The 23,851-nt window shown below is 41.7% G+C and overlaps 1 protein-coding gene across 6 annotated transcripts in view; it reads left to right on the top strand.

Annotated features, from left to right (window-relative positions):
* The window catches only part of LOC100301649 (calcium-activated potassium channel subunit alpha-1a), a 208,215-nt gene that overhangs the window by 85,386 nt on the left and 98,978 nt on the right, over window positions 1-23,851 (top strand). For all 6 annotated transcript variants that reach the window (XM_090217363.1, XM_021581139.3, XM_090217362.1 and 3 more), the window contains exon 3: window positions 9,175-9,236. In XM_090217363.1, coding sequence (XP_090073489.1) covers window positions 9,175-9,236 — 62 coding nt within the window. The remainder of the gene's footprint in view (window positions 1-9,174; window positions 9,237-23,851) is intronic.

The raw sequence follows: 23,851 nt of genomic DNA, 5'->3' as shown, positions 1-23,851 counted from the left end.
TGTCTTTTCCCTGTTCCCTGTCTTTTTCCTGTTTCCTGTCTTTTCCTTGTCTTTTTCCCTGTTCCGTTTCTTTTCTCTGTTTCCTGTCTTTTCCCTGTTCCCTGTATTTTCCCTGTTCCTTGTCTTTCCCTGTTTCCTGTCTTTTCCCTGTTTCCTGTCTTTTCCCTGTTTCCTGTCTTTAACCTGTTTCCTGTCTTTTCCCTGTTTCCTGTCTTTCCCCCTGTTTCCTGTCTTTTCCCCTGTTTCCTGTCTTTTCCCCTGTTTCCTGTCTTTCCCCCTGTTTCCTGTCTTTTTCCTGTTTCCTGTCTTTTCCTGTTTCCTGTCTTTTCCCTATTTACTGTCTTTCCCCTGTTTCCTGTCTTTTCCCTGTTTCCTGTCTTTGCCCTGTTTCCTGTCTTTGCCCTGTTTCCTGTCTTTGCCCTGTTTCCTGTCTTTCCCTGTTTCCTGTCTTTTCCCTGTTTTCCGTCTTTTCCCTGTTTCCTGTCCTTTCCTTGTCTTTTCCCTGTTGCCTGTCTTTACCCTGTTTCCTGTCTTTTCCCTGTTTCCTGTATTTTTCCCTTTCCCCTGTCTTTTCCCCGATTCCTGTCTTTTCCCTGTTAGCTGTCTTTTCCCGGTTCCCTGTCTTTGCCTGTTCCCTGTTCTTTCCCTGTTCTCTGTATGTTCACTGTCTTTCCCTGTTCTTTCCCTGTTCTCTGTTCTTTCCATGTTCACAGTCTTTCCCTGTTCTTTCCCTGTTCTCTGTTTTTCCTTGTTCCATGTCTTTTCTCTGTTCCCTGTCTTTTTCCTAGTTCCCTTTCTTTTCCCTGTTCATTGTCTTTTTCCTGCTTGTTATTACTACAGAGTGGGCCTAGAGTCATATCTCACACAGACCCAGAGGCTAATGAGTGTGTTGTTTGTGTATGCATGTGGGTGTGTTCACCAATTTCTGACTGGAGGAGTTATCAATGCTCTATAGAGGCCTCTTTTTCCCTGTTCCGTTTATTTTCTCTGTTCCCTGTCTTTCCCCTGTTTCCTGTCTTTTCCATGTTTCCTGTCTTTTCCCTGTTCCCTGTCTTTTTCCTGTTTCCTGTCTTTTCCTTGTCTTTTTCCCTGTTCCGTTTCTTTTCTCTGTTTCCTGTCTTTCCCTGTTTCCTGTAATTTTCCCTTTTCCCTGTATTTTCCCTGTTCCTTGTCTCTCCCTGTTTCCTGTCTTTACCCTGTTTCCTGTCTTTACCCTGTTTCCTGTCTTTTCCCTGTTTCCTGTCTTTAACCTGTTTCCTGTCTTTTCCCTGTTTCCTGTCTTTCACCCTGTTTCCTGTCTTTTCCCCTGTTTCCTGTCTTTCCCCCTGTTTCCTGTCTTTTTCCTGTTTCATGTCTTTTCCTGTTTCCCATCTTTTCCCTATTTACTGTCTTTCCCCTGTTTCCTGTCTTTTCCCTGTTTCCTGTCTTTTCCCTGTTTCCTGTCTTTTCCCTGTTTCCTGTCTTTTCCCTGTTTCCTGTCTGTTCCCTGTTTCCTGTCTTTCCCTGTTTCCTGTAATTTTCCCTTTTCCTTGTATTTTCCCTGTTTCTTGTCTTTTCCCTATTCCTTGTCTTTCCCTGTTTCCTGTCTTTCCCTGTTTCCTGTCTTTACCCTGTTTCCTGTCTTTTCCCTGTTCCGTCATTTTCCTGTTTCCTGTCATTCCCCTGTTTCCTGTCTCTTCCTGTTTCCTGTCTCTTCCTGTTTCCGGTCTCTTCCTGTTTCCGGTCTCTTCCTGTTTCCGGTCTCTTCCTGTTTCCGGTCTCTTCCTGTTCCCTGTCTTTTACCTGTTCCCTGTCTTTGCCCTGTTTCCTGTCTTTTCCCTGTTTCCTGTATTTTCCATGTTTCCTGTCTTTTCCCTGTTTCCGGTCTTTTCCTTGTCTTTTTCCCTGTTCCGTTTATTTTCTCTGTTCCCTGTCTTTCCCCTGTTTCCTGTCTTTTCCATGTTTCCTGTCTTTTCCCTGTTCCCTGTCTTTTCCCTGTTCCCTGTCTTTTTCCTGTTTCCTGTCTTTTCCTTGTCTTTTTCCCTGTTCCGTTCCTTTTACTCTGTTTCCTGTCTTACCCTGTTTCCTGTAATTTTCCCTTTTCCCTGTATTTTCCCTGTTCCTTGTCTCTCCCTGTTTCCTGTCTTTTCCCTGTTTCCTGTTTTTACCCTGTTTCCTGTCTTTTCCCTGTTTCCTGTCTTTAACCTGTTTCCTGTCTTTTCCCTGTTTCCTGTCTTTCACCCTGTTTCCTGTCTTTTTCCTGTTTCCTGTCTTTTCCTGTTTCCTGTCTTTTCCTGTTTCCTGTCTTTTCCCTATTTACTGTCTCTCCCTGTTTCCTGTCTTTTCCCTGTTTCCTGTCTTTCCCCTGTTTCCTGTCTTTTCCCTGTTTCCTGTCTTTAACCTGTTTCCTGTCTTTTCCCTGTTTCCTGTCTTTTCCCTGTTTCCTGTCTGTTCCCTGTTTCCTGTCTTTCCCTGTTTCCTGTAATTTTCCCTTTTCCTTGTATTTTCCCTGTTTCTTGTCTTTTCCCTATTCCTTGTCTTTCCCTGTTTCCTGTCTTTCCCTGTTTCCTGTCTTTACCCTGTTTCCTGTCTTTTCCCTGTTCCGTCATTTTCCTGTTTCCTGTCTGTTCCCTGTTTCCTGTCTTTCCCTGTTTCCTGTAATTTTCCCTTTTCCTTGTATTTTCCCTGTTTCTTGTCTTTTCCCTATTCCTTGTCTTTCCCTGTTTCCTGTCTTTTACCTGTTCCCTGTCTTTTCCCTGTTTCCTGTCTTTTCCCTGTTTCCTGTATTTTCCATGTTTCCTGTCTTTTCCCTGTTTCCGGTCTTTTCCTTGTCTTTTTCCCTGTTCCGTTTATTTTCTCTGTTCCCTGTCTTTCCCCTGTTTCCTGTCTTTTCCATGTTTCCTGTCTTTTCCCTGTTCCCTGTCTTTTTCCTGTTTCCTGTCTTTTCCTTGTCTTTTTCCCTGTTCCGTTTCTTTTCTCTGTTTCCTGTCTTTTCCCTGTTCCCTGTATTTTCCCTGTTCCTTGTCTTTCCCTGTTTCCTGTCTTTTCCCTGTTTCCTGTCTTTTCCCTGTTTCCTTTTTTTCCCTGTTTCCTGTCTTTAACCTGTTTCCTGTCTTTTCCCTGTTTCCTGTCTTTCCCCCTGTTTCCTGTCTTTTCCCCTGTTTCCTGTCTTTCCCCCTGTTTCCTGTCTTTTTCCTGTTTCCTGTCTTTTCCTGTTTCCTGTCTTTTCCCTATTTACTGTCTTTCCCCTGTTTCCTGTCTTTTCCCTGTTTCCTGTCTTTGCCCTGTTTCCTGTCTTTGCCCTGTTTCCTGTCTTTGCCCTGTTTCCTGTCTTTCCCTGTTTCCTGTCTTTTCCCTGTTTTCCGTCTTTTCCCTGTTTCCTGTCCTTTCCTTGTCTTTTCCCTGTTGCCTGTCTTTACCCTGTTTCCTGTCTTTTCCCTGTTTCCTGTATTTTTCCCTGTCCCCTGTCTTTTCCCCGATTCCTGTCTTTTCCCTGTTAGCTGTCTTTTCCCGGTTCCCTGTCTTTGCCTGTTCCCTGTTCTTTCCCTGTTCTCTGTATGTTCACTGTCTTTCCCTGTTCTTTCCCTGTTCTCTGTTCTTTCCATGTTCACAGTCTTTCCCTGTTCTTTCCCTGTTCTCTGTTTTTCCTTGTTCCATGTCTTTTCTCTGTTCCCTGTCTTTTTCCTAGTTCCCTTTCTTTTCCCTGTTCATTGTCTTTTTCCTGCTTGTTATTACTACAGAGTGGGCCTAGAGTCATATCTCACACAGACCCAGAGGCTAATGAGTGTGTTGTTTGTGTATGCATGTGGGTGTGTTCACCAATTTCTGACTGGAGGAGTTATCAATGCTCTATAGAGGAAAGCATTATCATAGGGAAAGGATCATTTCAAAATGGTTAAGTCAAACCTACCGAGGGGTTTAATTCAGGATAATAGTGTTTTGGTGTTTATTTATGAACATGAGTGTGTCTCAATGCTCTGCATGTGTTTTGAATCATGGTGTAGGGATACAGTACAACTTGGCTCTGTCCCAAATTACACCCTTTTCCCTATATAGTGCACCAGAGCAAGTAGAGCATTGTAGCCTATACAAATGTATACAAATGTTTCCTCATTCAGATTTTGTTGTGGAAATCGGTCTGATTTGTAGTAGAAAATGCCAGCATGTGTAGCAGAGTTGTTGACTTGAGACTTGACAGAAAATTAAATGATTTGACTTGGAGCCTCAATTCGAGACTCAACTTTGACTTGAGACTGATGACTTGAAATGATCTGTCCAGGTTTTGTAATGTTTTGTCACTCATTTTGTGGCACAGAGTCTCTGTGGATTACTCTCCACGCAGCCAGAGACAGTAGCCGCAACATAGCCCTTGTAAAAAAAACAGCAAACTGTCAATCAACACAGGTCGGGTGAGCTGGCGAACAGCTTGCTGATTTGCTTTACAGCTATAGGATTGGGTGCAGCGCAAATGTCAAATTGTAGGTAGAGAGAGTTGCCATAATTAAATATGCAGCTCCAAAAATAGTTTGATCAATAATATTAACTGTTTACTTTGCACATTGACCAGCAATGGGGCAACTAGCATAGGCCTGCTGGTCTTTTGGTATGTACGCCTAACAATTGCTTGAAACTGATAATTTATTTATGAAGCTTGCATTTGCAATTTGTTGTTAAAGTTAATTATTACTGTGGTGAAGACTCTCTTCGCTCTCTGAACTCCCGCCAGTGAAGAGAGCTTTTTTCTCTTGTTGAAATGTTTGCTGTTTTGTTCACTCCTTTAAAAGCATAGGCCCTGTGTGGTAAATGTAAATCTATCACTCCGTCCGCGTACCGTTTATTGCAGCACGTTGACATTTCTGTTTCTGGTTTGATAGGCCTACGACACATTTAGCCAATCATTTCTTAGCCTGCTCTGAGTGGGCGTGATATTTATAGTACACATAAACGTTCGCAAAACCAATGAGGTAGAAGTTCTGTTTATTTCATTCAATTTGTGGTTTCCTTTGTTCATATTTTCCTGGTTAGGTCGTGGTTCCGTGTGTCTGTGTCTTTGTCTCTGTCATTTTTGTTGTGCGTAATAGGAGTGCGTCCTCGTCTCAGTGCCCATAGAATGCTTTGAAGTCATAATATTGAGAAAGAGAAAATGATTGTTTCATCATGTATGCGTGGTGTTGAAATATCATAAAAAATAATTGTCTGATTAAGATGAATGTAACAATGGATGTGGGAATTGTCTTTTACATTGAAGAACCAGTTTATTGGTTGTAGTTGCTAATTGGGTAATTGTATTGTCCTGGGGGCCAAGTGCTTATATTATGTAGGCTACCTGTTTGAGCAGATTGACAGATTCCATTTGGTTTCTCAGAGTGAGGCTGTACAGTCTTGCCCTTTATCTGTGTCTGTTCAGATAGGACAAGTTAAGTCTGATACAGAGGCTATTTCTTTTGGGCTTTTGCCAGTGTATATTTGGTAAATCTACTTGTATATTTTGTATGATTTGGCTCACCAAGACCTGTAAATAGGTTCATATTTTACAGTTACATAGTTTAATCAAAATGTGTTGTAGACAAAATAATGAAAAGGGCTGTCTGGTACCCTTTTTTTTACTTGACTTGAGACTTGAAATCTTGTGACTCGACTTGACTTGCTCTTAGAATGCACAACTTGGACTTGACTCGAGTCTTGACCCGATCTACTTGGGACTCAACTTGAGACTCTGACCTTGTGGCTTGATACTTACTTGTGCCTCGAATAATAGTGACTTGGAGTATACTGTAGTCTTATACTGTAGCTGTACAAAACATGTTCCTGTTATCTATCTGGGTTTCCTCATTTACATACACAAGATAGTTGTATATCAAGAATCAGGTGCATAAAGTTTCTGTTTCTGAAAGCCCATTGTATCCTCATACAAGTCTAGCCGGGTCCCCCATCAGTTTTCTGCTAGTTTGACAATGACCATAAGAGCACAGATGTGAAACCAGGATAATGAGTGTAAATCTGTTACAGTATATTACTTTTCTAGGCAGGTTTCTTCGTATGTAAAGGCATGCTAAGCTGTATCCCAAATGGCAACTATGTAGTGCACTTTATTTGACCAGGGCCCATAGGATTAAGGATGAGCTAGCCAACTGGGCCCTCTTGTGGAAACACCCATCTATCAACTACTGGTGGCCCATCCACCACTATAGAGAGAGAGAGAGAGAGAGAGAGAGACCCCAGCTCTGCTTTTAAAAAGGAAGCTAAGGACAGGAAATAAAAAATTCATGAAGGTGTTTTCTCATCATGGGAGACGTCAATGGACACACTGACAATACAATGTCACATCATCATGGAAATTAATGAGTTCTGAGCTACTAATCTATTATGGATGGCTAGGGCTGCTGCTGGTTCAGGCTGTCATTTACTAAATAGACAAAGGCAGGCAGGGTCACTGCTACTTCGTACAACATGTAAAACGTGGCATGTCAGAGGTGTGTTCAAATACTGAAGTGGTACTTGATAGAGCTTGTATGTTGGAATGGAACCAATATAAAAACATTCAAAAGTGCAGACCTCGCCCACCTGGCAGTCTAAAATAAATGCTATAACATTTTTGAAGATTTGAACCCGGGTCTGGATGCTGAGAGGAGTTAACTTCTGATGCTTTTATCTCATCTGTGCTTCTCAGGATTACAATACTGTAGTGTACTGGCCCTGACCACATTAAATGCACTGTGCTCTTAATTTAATAAGGAATGTGGGTTGTTCATTTTGTAGCAATGACAATATGCTTGATAGTGGCCTGGTGGTCTAAGCCGCTGCCTTCAGAATACATGTACTTGCGCGGCGTGGGTTTGAATCCGATCCACTGCTATTTACCACTCTCCTCTTACCTTACTTGTCTTATCTAATACACTGTGGGACTGCCCCACTCTTTTAAGAAAAAATACGATTATTATTGTCCCTAATGGCCTTTTTAATAACGTTTAATGTTGTGTGGTGCATTTCATACTTTAGGGAAAATAGTTATATAAAAAAAGTATTTATTTATAAACCTAGAGCTTCAGATATAAGCTATATTATCAGTCTCATCAAGTTGATTTCCTTCTTCCCTGTTTTCCTGCCAATGGACTACGCAATTAATAGGAGAGTTTGCCCTCAAATGTTGTCCAATTCTTGGCCTTATTTGACTGGTGTAAATATGCTAAGTGGTGGGTATCACCGTTTCTTCTTCAATTGACTGCTTGCTCTCTCAGTTTACCCCAAGCCACTCTCCGGCTCTGTCCCAAAGGCACTCTATATAGGGCACTACTTTTGACCAAGGCCCATAGGGCATGGTCCGTGCTGGTCGGATGCTGGTCAGACCAGCATGGTCAAGCTTCACTGGACTTCATGTAAACTGGAAACCATATATCCTGAGGCTGCATTTGTTGTAGTTGGGGATTTTAACAAAGCAAATTTGAGGAAAAGGCTACCTAAATTCTATCAGCATATCGACCATTGCTACTCCAACTTCCGGGATGCATACAAGGCCCTCCCCCGCCCTCCTTTCGGAAAATCTGACCACGACTCCCTTCCTATAGGCAGAAACTCAAACAGGAAGTACCCATGCTAAGGACTATTCAACGCTGATCTGACCAATCGGAATCCACGCTTAAAGATTGTTTTGATCACGCGGACTGGGATATGTTCCAGGTAGTGAAAATAATATTGATGTGTACACTGAGAAGGTTACTGATTTCATCAGTAGTGTATAGGAGATGTTGTACCCACTTTGATTATTAAAACTACTACTGAAAGCGCGAACCACCGCATTTAACCATGGCAAGGTGACTGGGAATGTGGCAGAATACAAGCAGAGTAGTCATTACAATGATTCTGTACACTACAGTATACTTGCTTGTTTTGTCACATGAACTGAAATTAGGTGAACTATGGTGGAGCGATTTCTGCATAGTGCATCTTTAATCTGTAGTCTCTCCCAATGTGAGCCTAGATCTGTTTGTTTTGTTTCGTCAACTCCCATGATCCTTGTAATGCTGAACACCAGGCATATCATCAACCATAAACGATGCTTAACAGTACTAACATATCTGGGAGCAGGCTTTAGATAGACTACATGTTCAATTGTATTCAAAAGGCCCTCCCCTATTAGACAGACAGAGAGAGAGAGAGAGGGTGTCACTCAATGCCCTTGTTTTGTTATTGTGTTAGCTATATGACTAGGCTCAAGGCTTCGCTGTATCTCTGTTTATCCCCTGCTGTACTGTCGCCTCATCTCACTGTATTGACATGATGAGCCAAGTTCTTGTTTACAGTTCTGTGTGCTGTATTCCCTTTCAGCTAGTGTGTAGCATACTGCACAGTTCTCTCTGTGTTTGTGTGTATTCCCTTTCAGCTAGTGTGTAGCATACTGCACAGTTCTCTCTGTGTTTGTGTGTATTCCCTTTCAGCTAGTGTGTAGCATACTGCACAGTTCTCTCTGTGTTTGTGTGTATTCCCTTTCAGCTAGTGTGTAGCATACTGCACAGTTCTCTCTGTGTTTGTGTATTCCCTTTCAGCTAGTGTGTAGCATACTGCACAGTTCTCTCTGTGTTTGTGTGTATTCCCTTTCAGCTAGTGTGTAGCATACTGCACAGTTCTCTCTGTGTTTGTGTGTATTCCCTTTCAGCTAGGCTAGTGTTTGTGTGTGTTCATGGGTGTAGTTGTAGCCTCGCTCTCTCTTTTTATAACCCTGTCAGAATGAGATGATGTGATGTGTAGCTACTCACTATGTGTATATTCTAACAGTGCCAGTTAAGAATGATTTATCCTTGGCCTTAAAGTTGAGATCTGTGATTGGCAAAACAGCGCCACTGTCCACCAGAGGCACATTTGTTATTGCTTTGAGGAAATGAGCATCCAGCATTGTGGTAAAAAAAAATGGCAGTACATATTCTACTGTTCTATTGCGTGTTCAATGGTGTGCAATGATGTCAGAGGGATAAAACAGTATTTGGTGAAACAGACGTGGCAGTTTCACCGCTCTGGATTCCAGCTTTAATTAATGAACATATTATCTACCTCAGTACATGTGATATCCCCAGAGTAGGCTAATTACTGGGACCTTTATGTTACCTCTCAGAGTGTTACTTAATAACATTGAATGCATTAGATGGTCTCTAAGCTTTGACCTATTAATAAAGACTCACTTTTCCTCTCTCTCCTCCTCAGGTGGTGCTTGTCTTTGCCCTCAGCATCGGAGCCCTTGTAATATATTTCATAGATTCCTCTGAGTAAGTATTATTTTTTTGCAACACATTACAGCTGTAACCTACAGTGTATCGTGCTTTTTGTTATGTTAATATACTGGAAACTATTGCACTGTGACAACAGAGCTCTACTAAACAATGAGATGGTCTTTTTGTCAATGGGATCCAAATCTAATCTGGCAAATGATGTGGTACAGGTGGACTAATGTGGTTATAACCTGATTTATAGAGAAGCTGTAATAATATGTATTTTACCAGGTAAGTTGACTGAGAACACATTCTCATTTACAGCAACAACCTGGGGAATAGTTACAGGGGGATGATTAGGTGACCGTGATGGTATGAGGGCCAGATTGGGAATTTAGCCAGGACACCAGGGTTAACACCCCTACTCTTACTATAAGTGCCATGGGATCTTTAGTGACCACAGAGAGTCAGGACACCCGTTTAACATCCCATCCAAAAGACGGCACCCTACACAGGGCAATGTCCCCAACCACAGCCCTGGAACAATGGGGTATTTCTTTAGACCAGAGGAAAGAGTGCCTCCTACTGGCCCTCCAACACCACTTCCAGCAGCATCTGGTCTCCCATCCAGGACCAAGCCTGCTTAGCTTCAGACCAAGCCAGCAGTGGGATGCAGTGTGGCATGCTGCTGGCACTGAAATATGATATCTGAAACAAAATATATGCTCCTTACACATATTTAAACATTTTTGATGGTCTGCAAAGTGGATAATACAACTGTAACTGTAGATGTGGCAGATTATGGTAGTTATGGTTGGTTTCCTGTACATTCAAAATCACGTATACACAAAAAAATGAGGGTACTTCAAGATTCTTTGGCAAGGGTGATGTTTCTATGTGAAACCAAACTGACTAAAATAACCCTTTGAGCTCTTCAATGGTTACAGTTCACAAAAGGGTTATTTGCTCTTTTAGCGATAATAATGTAGAGGAGGTGGCTCATTAGAATGTTTTAAGACGGGGTTTGCGCACAACTCGATGTGTGCAACCATGAATGAGTGCCATTCCAGTTTATCTAATTTGTTGTGCTATTCCCTTACATATTATAAATGACTATGGCCAATGATGGTGTTGTGTCAATTGAGAGCAATTACTAAATCAGTCAATGGTTATTAATTCTCTCCTCAGGGACCCCCACCTGTTCCAGCGGTAGCTCACTTGATTCAACTTCTCAATTCAAATCACATGAAATGTTATGTCACATACTTCGTAAACAACAGGTGTACACTAACAGTTAAATTCTTACTTACAGGCCCAACAATGCAGAGGGTAAAGAGAAATAATTTAAAAATAACAACACAATGAGTAACAATAACTTGGCGATATACATGGGGTTACCAGTACAGAGTCCATGTGCAGGGGTACAAGGTAATTGAGATAGATGTGTACTGTACATACAGTGGGGAGAACAAGTATTTGATAACCTGCAAAATTGACAGTGTTTCCTACTAACAAAGCATGTAGAGGTCTGTCATTTTTATCATAGGTACACTTCAACTGTGAAAGATGAAATCTAAAACAAAAATCCAGAAAATCACATTGTATGATTTTTAAGTAATTAATTTGCATTTTATTGCATGACATAAGTATTTGATCACCTAACAACCAGTAAGAATTCCGGCTCTCACAGACCTGTTCGTTTTTCTTTAAGAAGCCCTCCTGTTCTCCTCTCATTACCTGTATTAACTGCACCTGTTTGAACTTGTTACCTGTATAAAAGACACCTGTCCACACACTCAATTAAACAGACTCCAACCTCTCCACAATGGCCAAGACCAGAGAGGCAATTATTAGAAAATTGAAGAAGTTCAAGATGACGGTCAATCACCCTCGGTCTGGGGCTCCATGCAAGATCTCACCTCGTGGGGCATCAATGATCCTGAGGAAGGTGAGGGATCAGCCCAGAACTACACGGCAGGACCTGGTCAATGACCTGAAGAGAGCTGGGACCACAGTCTCAAAGAAAACCATTAGTAACACACTACGCCGCCATGGATTAAAATCCTTCAGCGCACTCAAGGTCCCCCTGCTCAAGCCAGCGCATGTCCAGGCCTGTCTGAAGTTTGCCAATGACCATCTGGATGATCCAGAGGAGGAATGGGAGAAGGTCATGTGGTCTGATGAGACAAAAATATAGGTTTTTGGTCTAAACTCCACTCGCTGTGTTTGGAGGAAGAAAAAGGATGAGTACAACCCCAAGAACACCATCCCAACCGTGAAGCACGCCTCAATGTTTCTGTCCTTTGCCTCCTGTCTGTCCTGTCCCTGTCATGTCCGTTCTGTACTTTACCTCTTGTCATGTCCTTTCTGTCCTTTACCTCCTGTCCTGTCATGTTATTTCTGTCCTTTACATCGTGTCCTGTCTGTCCTATCCTTTCTGTACTTTACCGTCTGACCTGTCCTGCCATGTCCTTTATCTCCTGTCCTGTCTGTCCTATCCATGTCATGTCCGTTCTGTCCTTTACCTCCTGTCCTGTTCTTTCTGTCCTTTACCTCCTGTCCTGTTCTTTCTGTCCTTTACCTCCTGTCCTGTCCTTTCTGTCCTTTCCCTCCTGTCCTTTACCTCCTGTCATGTCTGTTCTGTCCTTTACCTCCTGTCCTGTCTGTCCTATCCCTGTCATGTTCTTTCTGTCCTTTACCTCCTGTCCTGTTCTTTCTGTCCTTTACCTCTTATCCTGTCTGTCCTATCACTGTCATGTTCTTTCTGTCCTTTACCTCCTGTCATATCCGTTCTGTCCTTTACCTCCTGTCCGTTCTGTCCTTTACCTCCTGTCCGTTCTGTCCTTTACCTCCTGTCCTGTCCTTTCTGTCCTTTACCTCCTGTCCTTTACCTCCTGTCATGTCCTTTCTGTCCTTTACCTCCTGTCCTTTGTCCTTTACCTCCTGTCATGTCCTTTCTGTCCTTTACCTCCTGTCTTTTACCTCCTGTCCTTTCTGTCCTTTACCTCCTGTCCTTTACCTCCTGTCCTGTCTGTCCTATCCCTGTCCTGTTCTTTCTGCCCTTTACCTCCTGTCCTGTTCTTTCTGTCCTTTACCTCTTGTCCTGTCTGTCCTATCCCTGTCATGTTCTTTCTGTCCTTTACCTCCTGTCCTGTTCTTTCTGTCCTTTACCTCCTGTCCTGTTCTTTCTGTCCTTTACCTCCTTTACCTCCTGTCATGTCCGTTCTGTCCTTTACCTCCTGTCCTGTTCTTTCTGTCCTTTACCTCCTGTCCTTTACCTCCTGTCCTGTCTGTCCTATCCCTGACATGTTCTTTCTGTCCTTTACCTCCTGTCATGTCCGTTCTGTCCTTTACCTCCTGTCCGTTCTGTCCTTTACCTCCTGTCCGTTCTGTCCTTTACCTCCTGTCCGTTCTGTCCTTTACCTCCTGTCCTGTCCTTTCTGTCCTTTACCTCCTGTCCTTTACCTCCTGTCATGTCCTTTCTGTCCTTTACCTCCTGTCCTTTGTCCTTTACCTCCTGTCATGTCCTTTCTGTCCTTTACCTCCTGTCTTTTACCTCCTGTCCTGTCCTTTCTGTCCTTTACCTCCTGTCCTTTACCTCCTGTCCTGTCTGTCCTATCCCTGTCATGTTCTTTCTGTCCTTTACCTCCTGTCCTGTTCTTTCTGCCCTTTACCTCCTGTCCTGTTCTTTCTGTCCTTTACCTCTTGTCCTGTCTGTCCTATCCCTGTCATGTTCTTTCTGTCCTTTACCTCCTGTCCTGTTCTTTCTGTCCTTTACCTCATGTCCTGTTCTTTCTGTCCTTTACCTCCTTTACCTCCTGTCATGTCCGTTCTGTCCTTTACCTCCTGTCCTGTTTTTACTGTCCTTTACCTCCTGTCCTGTCCCTGTCATGTTCTTTCTGTCATTTACCTCCTGTCTGTCCTGTCCCTGTCATTACCGTTCTGTCCTTTCCTGTCTGTCCTGTCTTTAATCTCCTGTCTTGTCTGTCCTGTGCTTTCTGTCCTTCACCTCCTGTGCTTTCTGTCCTTTACCTCCTGTCCCTATCTGTCCTGTCCTGTCTGTCCTCGCCTGTCTTTTCCTGTCCTTTCTTTCCTGGCTTGTCTTTCTGTCCTGTCCTTTCCTGTCATCTCTTCATTTGAGGGATAAATCCTTTCCAGGTAACTGCCGTTGCCCGCCCGGGCTTACAGTAAATTTCAACGACCACACGACGCCAACAATCCTTTACTCACAGATGAAATTGCTTAATAATCTCTATAAGACAAGGATCGGAGCCTCTCTCAGACGGAACAGAACAGAACAGACAGGAAATACCACATTTCCTGTTCTAGAACAATCAACATCACTCATTAAGCACTAGGAAACACCAACGGAACGCCCTTTCAGATTTTTGACGTGTTTTGCATGAAAAGGGCTATATTGTTATTATTTAGCCTACTGATGTGCCATTAGGAAGTAAAGGAAGGAGGCCTAAAAGCTTGTTTTTATTGCCCAGAGAACAAGGGGGAGGTGTGGCCAAACTTACGTTGACATTGTTTTGTCAAATAGTAGACACACTTGTCCAGTACGAATTACAGTAGTGAGTGCATACATTTTTCGTACTGGTCCACTATCGGAATTGAACCCACAACCCTGGTGTTGCAAGCATCATGATCTACGGACTTGATAGAGAGAAGTCATTAGCCTTCTGGTCTCAAGAGATTGTGCCCAGCTAGGCTCATTCAGGCATTGGAATATTGTTTCATTACACAAAATATAACTTTTTACAACGCATTTATACTTTCCAATCCCTTTGTGCATTCAGTCTGAGAGAGTTATTCTGAGAGCAGTGAACGTGTGGCTGTCATCACTGTTTGATATATTTGACTAGACATTAAAAAAAGTGTGGGTGTCTGTGGGCCTTTCTTCTGGCTGGCTATATGAAGTTGGATACAAAATAGCACAATCTGCCCGAAGTACCCCTTCACAATGCACCCCCTCATGTGCAAGTGATCATTAAGCCTACTGTATGTTCTTATGAGTTTTCCCAAGTAGCCCATGTGGATAAGCCAGTACAGAGGTACTAGTACCCCAGGTTGAGAACCACTACACTAGAGTACTATGGTTAGCGCTGTCTGTTGTTTTTTGTGAGTGATTGTCCGATTTCATGATCTAAACGAACGCAGGTAGAGTTATGTCCTATGCAATACCATGTGTACTCCCACCCTGTCATCCAGGTTACGACCTGAAATACCTTTTCACCTGATGAAGAACATATGACCTTTGACCTGACCTTTAATCTTTTGACTTGCAAAATGAACCGTGTTGTGGTACTTCCCTTGTCAGTTTTTCTAAAGGTTATGATAATTATATTTCAATAAAATGTTGTATATACATTAATTTAAGAATTTTGTATACTGTATTATCCCTCTGTCCATCACCTGAAGCATTAGCTGACCCAATGTCATTAGCTGACCCAATGTCATTAGCTGACCCAATATCATTAGCTTACCCAATGTCAACAACAAGGCTCTCAGCTTGCCTTAAGTCACACTTTGACTCACAGCGGCGTGTCGTCTGTTAAGTGACAGCTGGTTGTAACAGATATGGGCCCTTCCTGTAATTAGCCTTGTAGGCCTACTGAAGCATTATTTTTACACAATGTACATTGTACATTTTAGGACATCCTCAGCCTCAATCATCCTTGAGTGAGTTGTCAATCTCTAAAGGCTTAGGGTGTGTAAATGTACACCCTAGTCTTGCAGGCAGAGATGGGCAAAATATAAATTTCTATGTACCTTATTACAAATACAAGATACTTGTCGTGGAAAATTACATAATTCATCTTGTCTTTGTGGGACTTAGTCATAAGCGTAAAACTTGTCTTTGTGGGACTTATAGCTAATATAGCTACGGTCCGTTTGGGTGCGACTGCAGCATGTGATATCCCGTAGGTTTACTATCTACAAAAAGTCACATATGGAAACTTGCAGAAATGAGCACATTACAGTATTTGCTGTTGTGAATGCAGTTAGACGGTTGAGCCCTCAGGTTGTCAACCTTGTGCTATCTTAAATCTGCACAGACAACTAATTGCCTTTAACACACTATCTTCTGACTGCCACGTATACAGAAATTATGTATTTTTCTATAAAAGCAGAGACCCGACTATGTTTGTTAAGCCTTAATTAAACTCTGAACCATTGTTGGTGAATGGTTCAGACTTGAAAGCATAACAAACATAGTTGGGTCTCTGCTTTTATAGAAAAATTGTTGTTTGAAAGAATCTGCAGACTCTCTCTTCCTATAGATTTGCTATCACATACTCTAGAGACCATTGTATCATACTAAAATACAAAATACTTTTGGAAAGTATTGTATTTACATAAGAGACAGGTATATTGAGGTATTTTGTCATTTCAAAATACAAATACATTTGCAAGTACACGCCTTCACTAGAAAAACATTCTCAGTAATGGTAACAAAAAACATGTCACAGTCCTATGACTGTGATATATGCTTGTTTTCCTACCTTGATTGCACTAAGTCACTCTGGATAAGTGTCTGCTAAATGACCAAAATGTAAATATACAAATGAACACTTGCAATAAGGACAATAATTTCAGGGGCAAACTTATTAGAATAATACCCAGCATGCTTTCAAGTGTTAATTTGTACGTTTACTTTTACATTATGGTAATTTAGCAGACACTCTTATGCAGTAGCAGTCAGAGGGCAATTATTTTTTCATGAGCATTGCCCTATTTTGATTACAGCATGTTGGATGACTGTCATTCATATTCCATTCACCTAGTTCAATGTAACAGCAATAAGTTTAGGCTACAACATGATACTTAAAATTTCCCTCTGCTAGGTTGCTACAACCTAGCCTATGAATTAAAGTTTACAACGTAGGTGCACACAGGTCGATCATTAGTCCAACAGTTGCAAACAAGAGTTTCTATTTTGCAAATTCAGGTATGTTCATCCCCGTTTTGTTGCGTTTAAGGAACTTTTTCAACAGAATCAGAGGAATACACCCCTGATCACATGTAAACAGAGTTCACTTTCATGACAGCCACCTTGTATTCTTTCTCGCATCTATGCGCTCTCCTCCCATCTTTTCCCTTCGTCCCTTGTGGACATCAATGCACAAAACATCAGCTGTATGTGACCAGGTGAAAAAAACTTTCCAAGCCAAACTATATCATAACTGATACACACAGCCTACAGCATTGTCACCATATTAGCTAAAGTAACATTATAGCCAACATAGCTAATAGAACTAATGCGTTAGTAAACCTGCTACAATCATGCTGTAACGTTACAGTGTACACTCAGTAAGCAGTTTAGCACTTACACCGGCAGGCCCCGATGGCAATAGATTTGTAAAACCAAAAGCTTATCTTGAGTTCTAGTGTTGTGTTGGATAGTCATAGCCAGCTAGCTAACATAGCATCCCTCTGTTTGAGCAGGGTGTTTGAGTAGGCTAAACTGGCTAGCTAAGTAAATTAAACTGAAAAAAATGTCTCTCTCTTGCTCAAAAACTGTTTAACTATTGTCTTTCTCTGTCTTTGAGTCAACTACTCACCACATTTTATGCACTGCAGTGCTAGCTAGCTGTATCTTATGCTTTCAGTACTAGATTCATTATCTCATCCTTTGACTGGGTGGACAACATGTCAGTTCATGCTGCAAGAGCTCTGAGAGCTTGAACGACGTCATAATTACTGTGTAAGTCTATGGAAGGGGGTAAGAACCATGAGCCTCCGCGGTTTTGTATTGAAGTCAATGTACCCAGAAGAGGACGGAAGCTAGCTGTCCTCCGGCTACACCATGATGCACCCTACAGAGTGCTGTTGAGGGTACTGTAAACCTTCATACAAAATAGTATGTTTTAATCAATTATTTGGAGACGTGATTATATTTAGTATTGTTTTATCGGAAAAGGATAACTTTTTAAATGTAAAACATGTACAGTGCCTTGCGAAAGTATTTGGCCCCCTTGAACTTTGCGACCTTTTGCCACATTTCAGGCTTCTAACATAAAGATATAAAACTGTATTTTTTTGTGAAGAATCAACAAGTGGGACACAATCATGAAGTGGAACGACATTTATTGGATATTTCAAACTTTTTTAACAAATCAAAAACTGAAAAATTGGGCGTGCAAAATTATTCAGCCCCCTTAAGTTAATACTTTGTAGCGCCACCTTTTGCTGCGATTACAGCTGTAAGTCGCTTGGGGTATGTCTCTATCAGTTTTGCACATCGAAGAGACTGACATTTTTTCCCATTCCTCCTTGCAAAACAGCTCGAGCTCAGTGAGGTTGGATGGAGAGCATTTGTGAACAGCAGTTTTCAGTTCTTTCCACAGATTCTCGATTGGATTCAGGTCTGGACTTTGACTTGGCCATTCTAACACCTGGATATGTTTATTTTTGAACCATTCCATTGTAGATTTTGCTTTATGTTTTGGATCATTGTCTTGTTGGAAGACAAATCTCCGTCCCAGTCTCAGGTCTTTTGCAGACTCTTTCTTCCAGAATGGTCCTGTATTTGGCTCCATCCATCTTCCCATCAATTTTAACCATCTTCCCTGTCCCTGCTGAAGAAAAGCAGGCCCAAACCATGATGCTGCCACCACCATGTTTGACAGTGGGGATGGTATGTTCAGGGTGATGAGCTGTGTTGCTTTTACGCCAAACATAACGTCTTGCATTGTTGCCAAAAAGTTCAATTTTGGTTTCATCTGACCAGAGCACCTTCTTCCACATGTTTGGTGTGTCTCCCAGGTGGCTTGTGGCAAACTTTAACCAACACTTTTTATGGATATCTTTAAGAAATGGCTTTCTTCTTGCCACTCTTCCATAAAGGCCAGATTTGTGCAATATACGACTGATTGTTGTCCTATGGACAGAGTCTCCCACCTCAGCTGTAGATCTCTGCAGTTCATCCAGAGTGATCATGGGCCCCTTGGCTGCATCTCTGATCAGTCTTCTCCTTGTATGAGCTGAAAGTTTAGAGGGACGGCCAGGTCTTGGTAGATTTGCAGTGGTCTGATACTCCTTCCATTTCAATATTATCGCTTGCACAGTGCTCCTTGGGATGTTTAAAGCTTGGGAAATCTTTTTGTATCCAAATCCGGCTTTAAACTTCTTCACAACAGTATCTCGGACCTGCCTGGTGTGTTCCTTGTTCTTCATGATGCTCTTTGTGCTTTTAACGGACCTCTGAGACTATCACAGTGCAGGTGCATTTATACGGAGACTTGATTACACACAGGTGGATTGTATTTATCATCATTAGTCATTTAGGTCAACATTGGATCATTCAGAGATCCTCACTGAACTTCTGGAGAGAGTTTGCTGCACTGAAAGTAAAGGGGCTGAATACTTTTGCATGCCCAATTTTTCAGTTTTTGATTTGTTAAAAAAGTTTGAAATATCCAATAAATGTCGTTCCACTTCATGATTGTGTCCCACTTCTTGTTGATTCTTCACAAAAAAAATACAGTTTTATATCTTTATGTTTGAAGCCTGAAATGTGGCAAAAGGTCGCAAAGTTCAAGGGGGCCGAATACTTTTGCAAGGCACTGTAAATCACTGCGGAGGATGGTCCTCCTCTGAAGAGCCTTCATTGCTCTTATCACTCCAGAGTAGTATAGTACGATGTGATATAGAGGAATTCAACTCTGAATAACCGGTGACATGAAAGTGGCTCACCTTTTAGACACGTACATTTCTATGTCAATGAATCCTTAAGGGATAGACATCCCGCTAGCCGGACACCAGCTAACAACATCTGGTGAAATTGGAGGGCGCGCAATTCAAATAAATTATCGGAATATTAAACATTCATGAACATACACGTGTCATATCATTTAAAAGCTTAAATTCTTGTTAATCTAACTGCGTTGTCCAATATCAAAAAGGCTTTACAGCGAAAGCATACCATGCGACTGTCTGAGGACGGCGCACCACAACATATTTTTCAACCAGCAAATGCTTCATAAAAATCACAAATAGCGATGAAATAAATACTTACTTTTGAAGATCTTCCTCTGTTTGCAATCCCAAGGGTCCCAGCTACAACATGAATGGTTGTTTTGTTATATAAAATACTTCTTTATATCCCAGAAAGTCTGTTTAGTTGGCGCCATCAATTTGAGTAATCCACTCTTTCAACATGCTGACAAAGGAGTCCAAAAAGCTACCGCTAAACTTCGTCCAAACATTTGTCTAATCGTCAGGTACTCTAAAATGTAAATAAACTCTAAAATTTCATACGGAAAGTAGTATGTTCAATAGGAAAGGAAATTTTGTAAGCGTGCGCCCTCTCCCTCGCGCGCCGAATGACTGATATTGTTCAGGTGGTCTCCTAACCAAAACGCCAAATACTTGTTTTTCAAAAAAGAAGCCTGAAACCTTGAATAAAGACTGTTGACATCTAGTGGAAGCTATAGGAATTGTAATCTGGGAGATGGATTTACATAGAAACAATAGGTTTCCATAATAAGGGCCTGGGACCACAATTTATTTTTATTTCCGGTTGGATTTTCACCGGATTTCTTTCAATTCTGTTATAGTCTCAGACATTATGTTAACAGTTTTAGAAACTTCAAAGTGTTTTCTATCCAATGCTACTAATTCCATGCATATCCTGGCTTCTGGGCCTGGTAACAGGCAGTTTACTTTGGGCACATCAGTCAATCCGTTAACGGCATTGATTTGACAGCACCCAGTGAAATAGCAGTGCGCAAAATTCAAAAATAGAGATACTCATAATATGAATTAATGAATCATACAAGTGTTATACATCGGTTTAAAGATGAACTGCTTGTTAATCCAGCCTCTGTGTCAGATTTCAAAAAGACTTTACGGCGAAAGCAAACCATGCTATTATCTGAGGACAGCACCCCATCAAACAAACACATGAAAATCACATTTCAACCCACCAGGCACGACACAAAAGTCAGAATTAACGATATAATTCATGCCTTACTTTTGAAGATTTTCTTCTGTTGGCACTCCAATATGTCCATTAAACATCACAAATGGTCCTTTTGTTCGATAAATTCTGTCGTTATATCTCCAAAATGTGGCGTTTGATCCAGAAAAACACAGGTTCCCACTCACGCAACATGACTACGCAACATGACACGCAACATGACTACAAAGTATCTAAATATAGTTACCTGTAAACTTGATCCAAACATTTCAAACAACTTTCCTAATCCAACTTTAGGTATTTTTAAACCTAAATAATCTATCAAATTTAAGACGGGATAAACTGTGTTCAATACCGGGCGACAACAAAGTGGAGCGAGCTTTCAGGTCGCGCGCCCCAACCACAACAGTACACTAGACTCAACCCTCGTTCTGAACAGCCCTACTTCTTCATTTCTCAAAGGAAAAACATCAACCAATTTCTAAAGACTGTTGACATCTAGTGGAAGCGATAGGAACTGCAAGCAAGTGGCTTAGAAATCTAGATCCACATAGAAAAACCATTGAAAAAAGTGACCTACATTTTTTTTTCTGGATGTTTGGTCCTCGGGGTTTCACCTGCCAAATAAGTTCTGTTATACTCACAGGCAATTTTAACAGTTTTAGAAACCACTCTAAGGTTTCTATCCAAATCTTCCAATTATATGCATATTCTAGCTTCTGGGCCTGAGTAGCAGGCAGTGTACCTTGGGCACACTTTTCATCCAGATGTGAAAATAGTGCCCCCCAGCCTTAAGAAGTTTTAAACTAGACCCTATCCCTAATTTAAGATCTAACCTGCTCCAGGGCAGGCTAACTCAGGGCTAACTCCACTTATCCTGAATTACATGTCTGAGCTGTGAGTTGAGGACCAGTGAAATCCGATTCCTTCCCTGTCAAAAAGATAAACCAGTCATTCATTTAATTCACAGCAAATAGGAAGAGAATCGATGAAAGTGGTTTATGGTAATTCACGCACTAACACACAGTTAGGAAGTCCAAGATGGAATCTTGTCCATGTTGGAAGGGTCCAGTGGTGCCTTGTGTTGAGGTCGTGCAGAGTTCTTCTGACCTGTCGTCTTTCTACGCCCGTGTCCAACTAAGGAGTCTGTTAACCCACTTGATAGGGCCTGTGATTGGCTGACTAGGTCAGCTGACTGAATTCCCTGGCAACCTTGTCCCTAACACTGGACAATGAGGTCAGGCTCAGGCGGGGGATGGTAGCCGACCTCAGCAGTAAAAGTCACACAGAGTTTGTCTATATGTCCTAGCCAGAGAGAGGGTTCAATGATAAAAAAAACATTTGTACATCTGCTGCAACCAAGAGGTGATGAAGTTACACTTGAAATTCTGGGCTATATTACAAGAAGCTTGAGCTTGCAAGTTAGCAAACCAAATGCATAGCTGTAGGCCTGAGCTAGAGGGAATTTATAGAGGGAATTTATAGGGCACACAGATAGTTAACCTTATAGTTAAGATGTTTAGCTGGAAAACAGTAGTGAATTTCAAGTGTAACTTAATCACCTCTCTTGAGCTGCACAACAGTGGATCGTCAACTCAGGACAGGTTCCATTTGCTCCTTGTCCGTGCGCTCTTTGTAAACAACCCTACCATAATGAAAAGATTATGCAACAGGCGAAATTAAAAACGTAACTTGCTTTATCTATTAACCTTAAAAAGTACATACCAGGGATGGGCAACTCCAGTCCTCGAGGGCCAGAGTGGTGTCACACTTTTCCCCATCCCTAGCAAACCCAGCTGATTAAACTAATTCCATTCTAAACTGAAGATCATGATTAGTTGATTATTGGGGTCAGGTGTGTTAGCTGGGCTGTGACACTAATCAGGTCCTGAGTACTTTAGTTGCTCATCCCTGGTACTGTATACAGTGGGAAGAACAAGTATTTGATACACTGCCGATTTTGCAGGTTTTCCTACTTGCAAAGCATGTAGATGTCTGTAATTTTTATCATATGTACACTTCAACTGTGAGAGACGGAATCTAAAACAAAAATCCAGAAAATCACATTGTATGATTTTTAAGTAATTCATTTGCATCACCGGGGAGGGAAAATGGCTTATTGGGCCCAATTTGGACATTTTCAACTCAGAACAGGCCTCGCCATGGTCGACCAAAGAAGTTGAGTGCACGTGTTCAGCGTCATATCCAGAGGTTGTCTTTGGGAAATAGACGTATGAGTGCTGCCAGCATTAGTGCAGAAGTTGAAGGGATGGGGGGTCAGCCTGTCAGTGCTCAGACCACACCGTGCACTGCATCAAATTGGTCTGCATAGCTGTTGTCCCAGAAGGAAGCCTCTTCTAAAGATGATGCACAAGAAAGCCCGCAAACAGTTTGCTGAAGACAAGCAGACTAAGGACATGGATTACTGGAACCATGTCCCCTGGTCTGATGAGACCAAGATAAACTTATTTGGTTCAGATGGTGTCAAGCGTGTGTGGCGGCAACCAGGTGAGGAGTACAAAGACAAGTGTGTCTTGCCTACAGTCAAGCATGGTGGTGGGAGTGTCATGGTCTGGGGCTGCATGAGTGCTGCCGGCACTGGGGAGCTACAGTTCATTAAGGGAACAATGAATGCCAAAATGTACTGTGACATACTGAAGCAGAGCATGATCCCCTCCCTTCGGAGACTGGGCCGCAGGGCAGTATTCCAACATGATAACGACCCCAAACAGACCTCCAAGATGACCACTGCCTTGCTAAAGAAACTGAGGGTAAAGGTGATGGACTGGCCAAGCATGTCTCCAGACCTAAACCCTATTGAGCATCTGTGGGGCATCCTCAAACGGAAGGTGGAGGAGTTTCTAAAACTAAAAATACAACGTCATAACATTAAACATTCTTGAAAAGGCAAGTGTCTTACACCCTTCAAAAGATTAGAATCTTGGTAATCAAACTACGTTTTCCAATTTAAAATAGCTATTACAGAGAACAAATACCATGCTTTTGTTTGAGAAGAGCAATCAACAACAGAAACATTTTCCGCCATGAGTTTTTACACATTCACATCTGAAGGTAAAATTATGACTTACATTCTATTATCTTGCTCTTATTTCTCTTTGATAAAATCAATTTTTATAGCTTAAATCGAAACATTTTGTAACCTGTTTGTGCCGTGAATTCCATCTCTATCAATTTTTTTACAATTTTTTCAACGTAAATTACACACGGTAAAACATTGTTTATCTAGTCATGGTTGGTTTCAGTGCATTCCTCTGGATGTTTGCAACACAGCAAAACATCATTGTTTTTTTTGCGGGGAGAATTGACCGAAGTGAACTGATTTGAAGACAACGAGCAATGACTACCTGGCGCACCAATCATTTTAGCGAAGCTTCGTTGATGGACTGTATTTCTGCCCAATGACCACTGATCTTCTTGAAATCTAGCTGGGTAGATAGCCAATGAGCTGAGGTAAACGCCAGTATGTAATGGTTTTGGGATGGAGCACCATTCCTTGTTTGATATCGCATGCGTAACGAACTCCATTCTCACCTTGACGATCAGAGGAGTTGCTGTGAGGCTTGTTACGCGCAGCTGTATTTCGGAAAGTTGTATTTTCAACGATTTCATTGAAGATATCATGGTGAATAAATCTGAAAAAGCTAAGTCAAAGTCTAAAGTGAAAGTGAAAAAGTGAAAGTGAGACAGATTTTTTGTTTGAGGAATGTTTGAGTGTTATGATTCA

Source organism: Oncorhynchus mykiss, chromosome 23 (assembly GCF_057628025.1).
Source record: "Oncorhynchus mykiss isolate SJ-2025 chromosome 23, ASM5762802v1, whole genome shotgun sequence".
Taxonomy (NCBI): domain Eukaryota; kingdom Metazoa; phylum Chordata; class Actinopteri; order Salmoniformes; family Salmonidae; genus Oncorhynchus; species Oncorhynchus mykiss.
The sequence above is the reverse complement of the archived record's forward strand: the minus strand, read 5'-3'. Positions and strand labels throughout refer to the sequence as shown.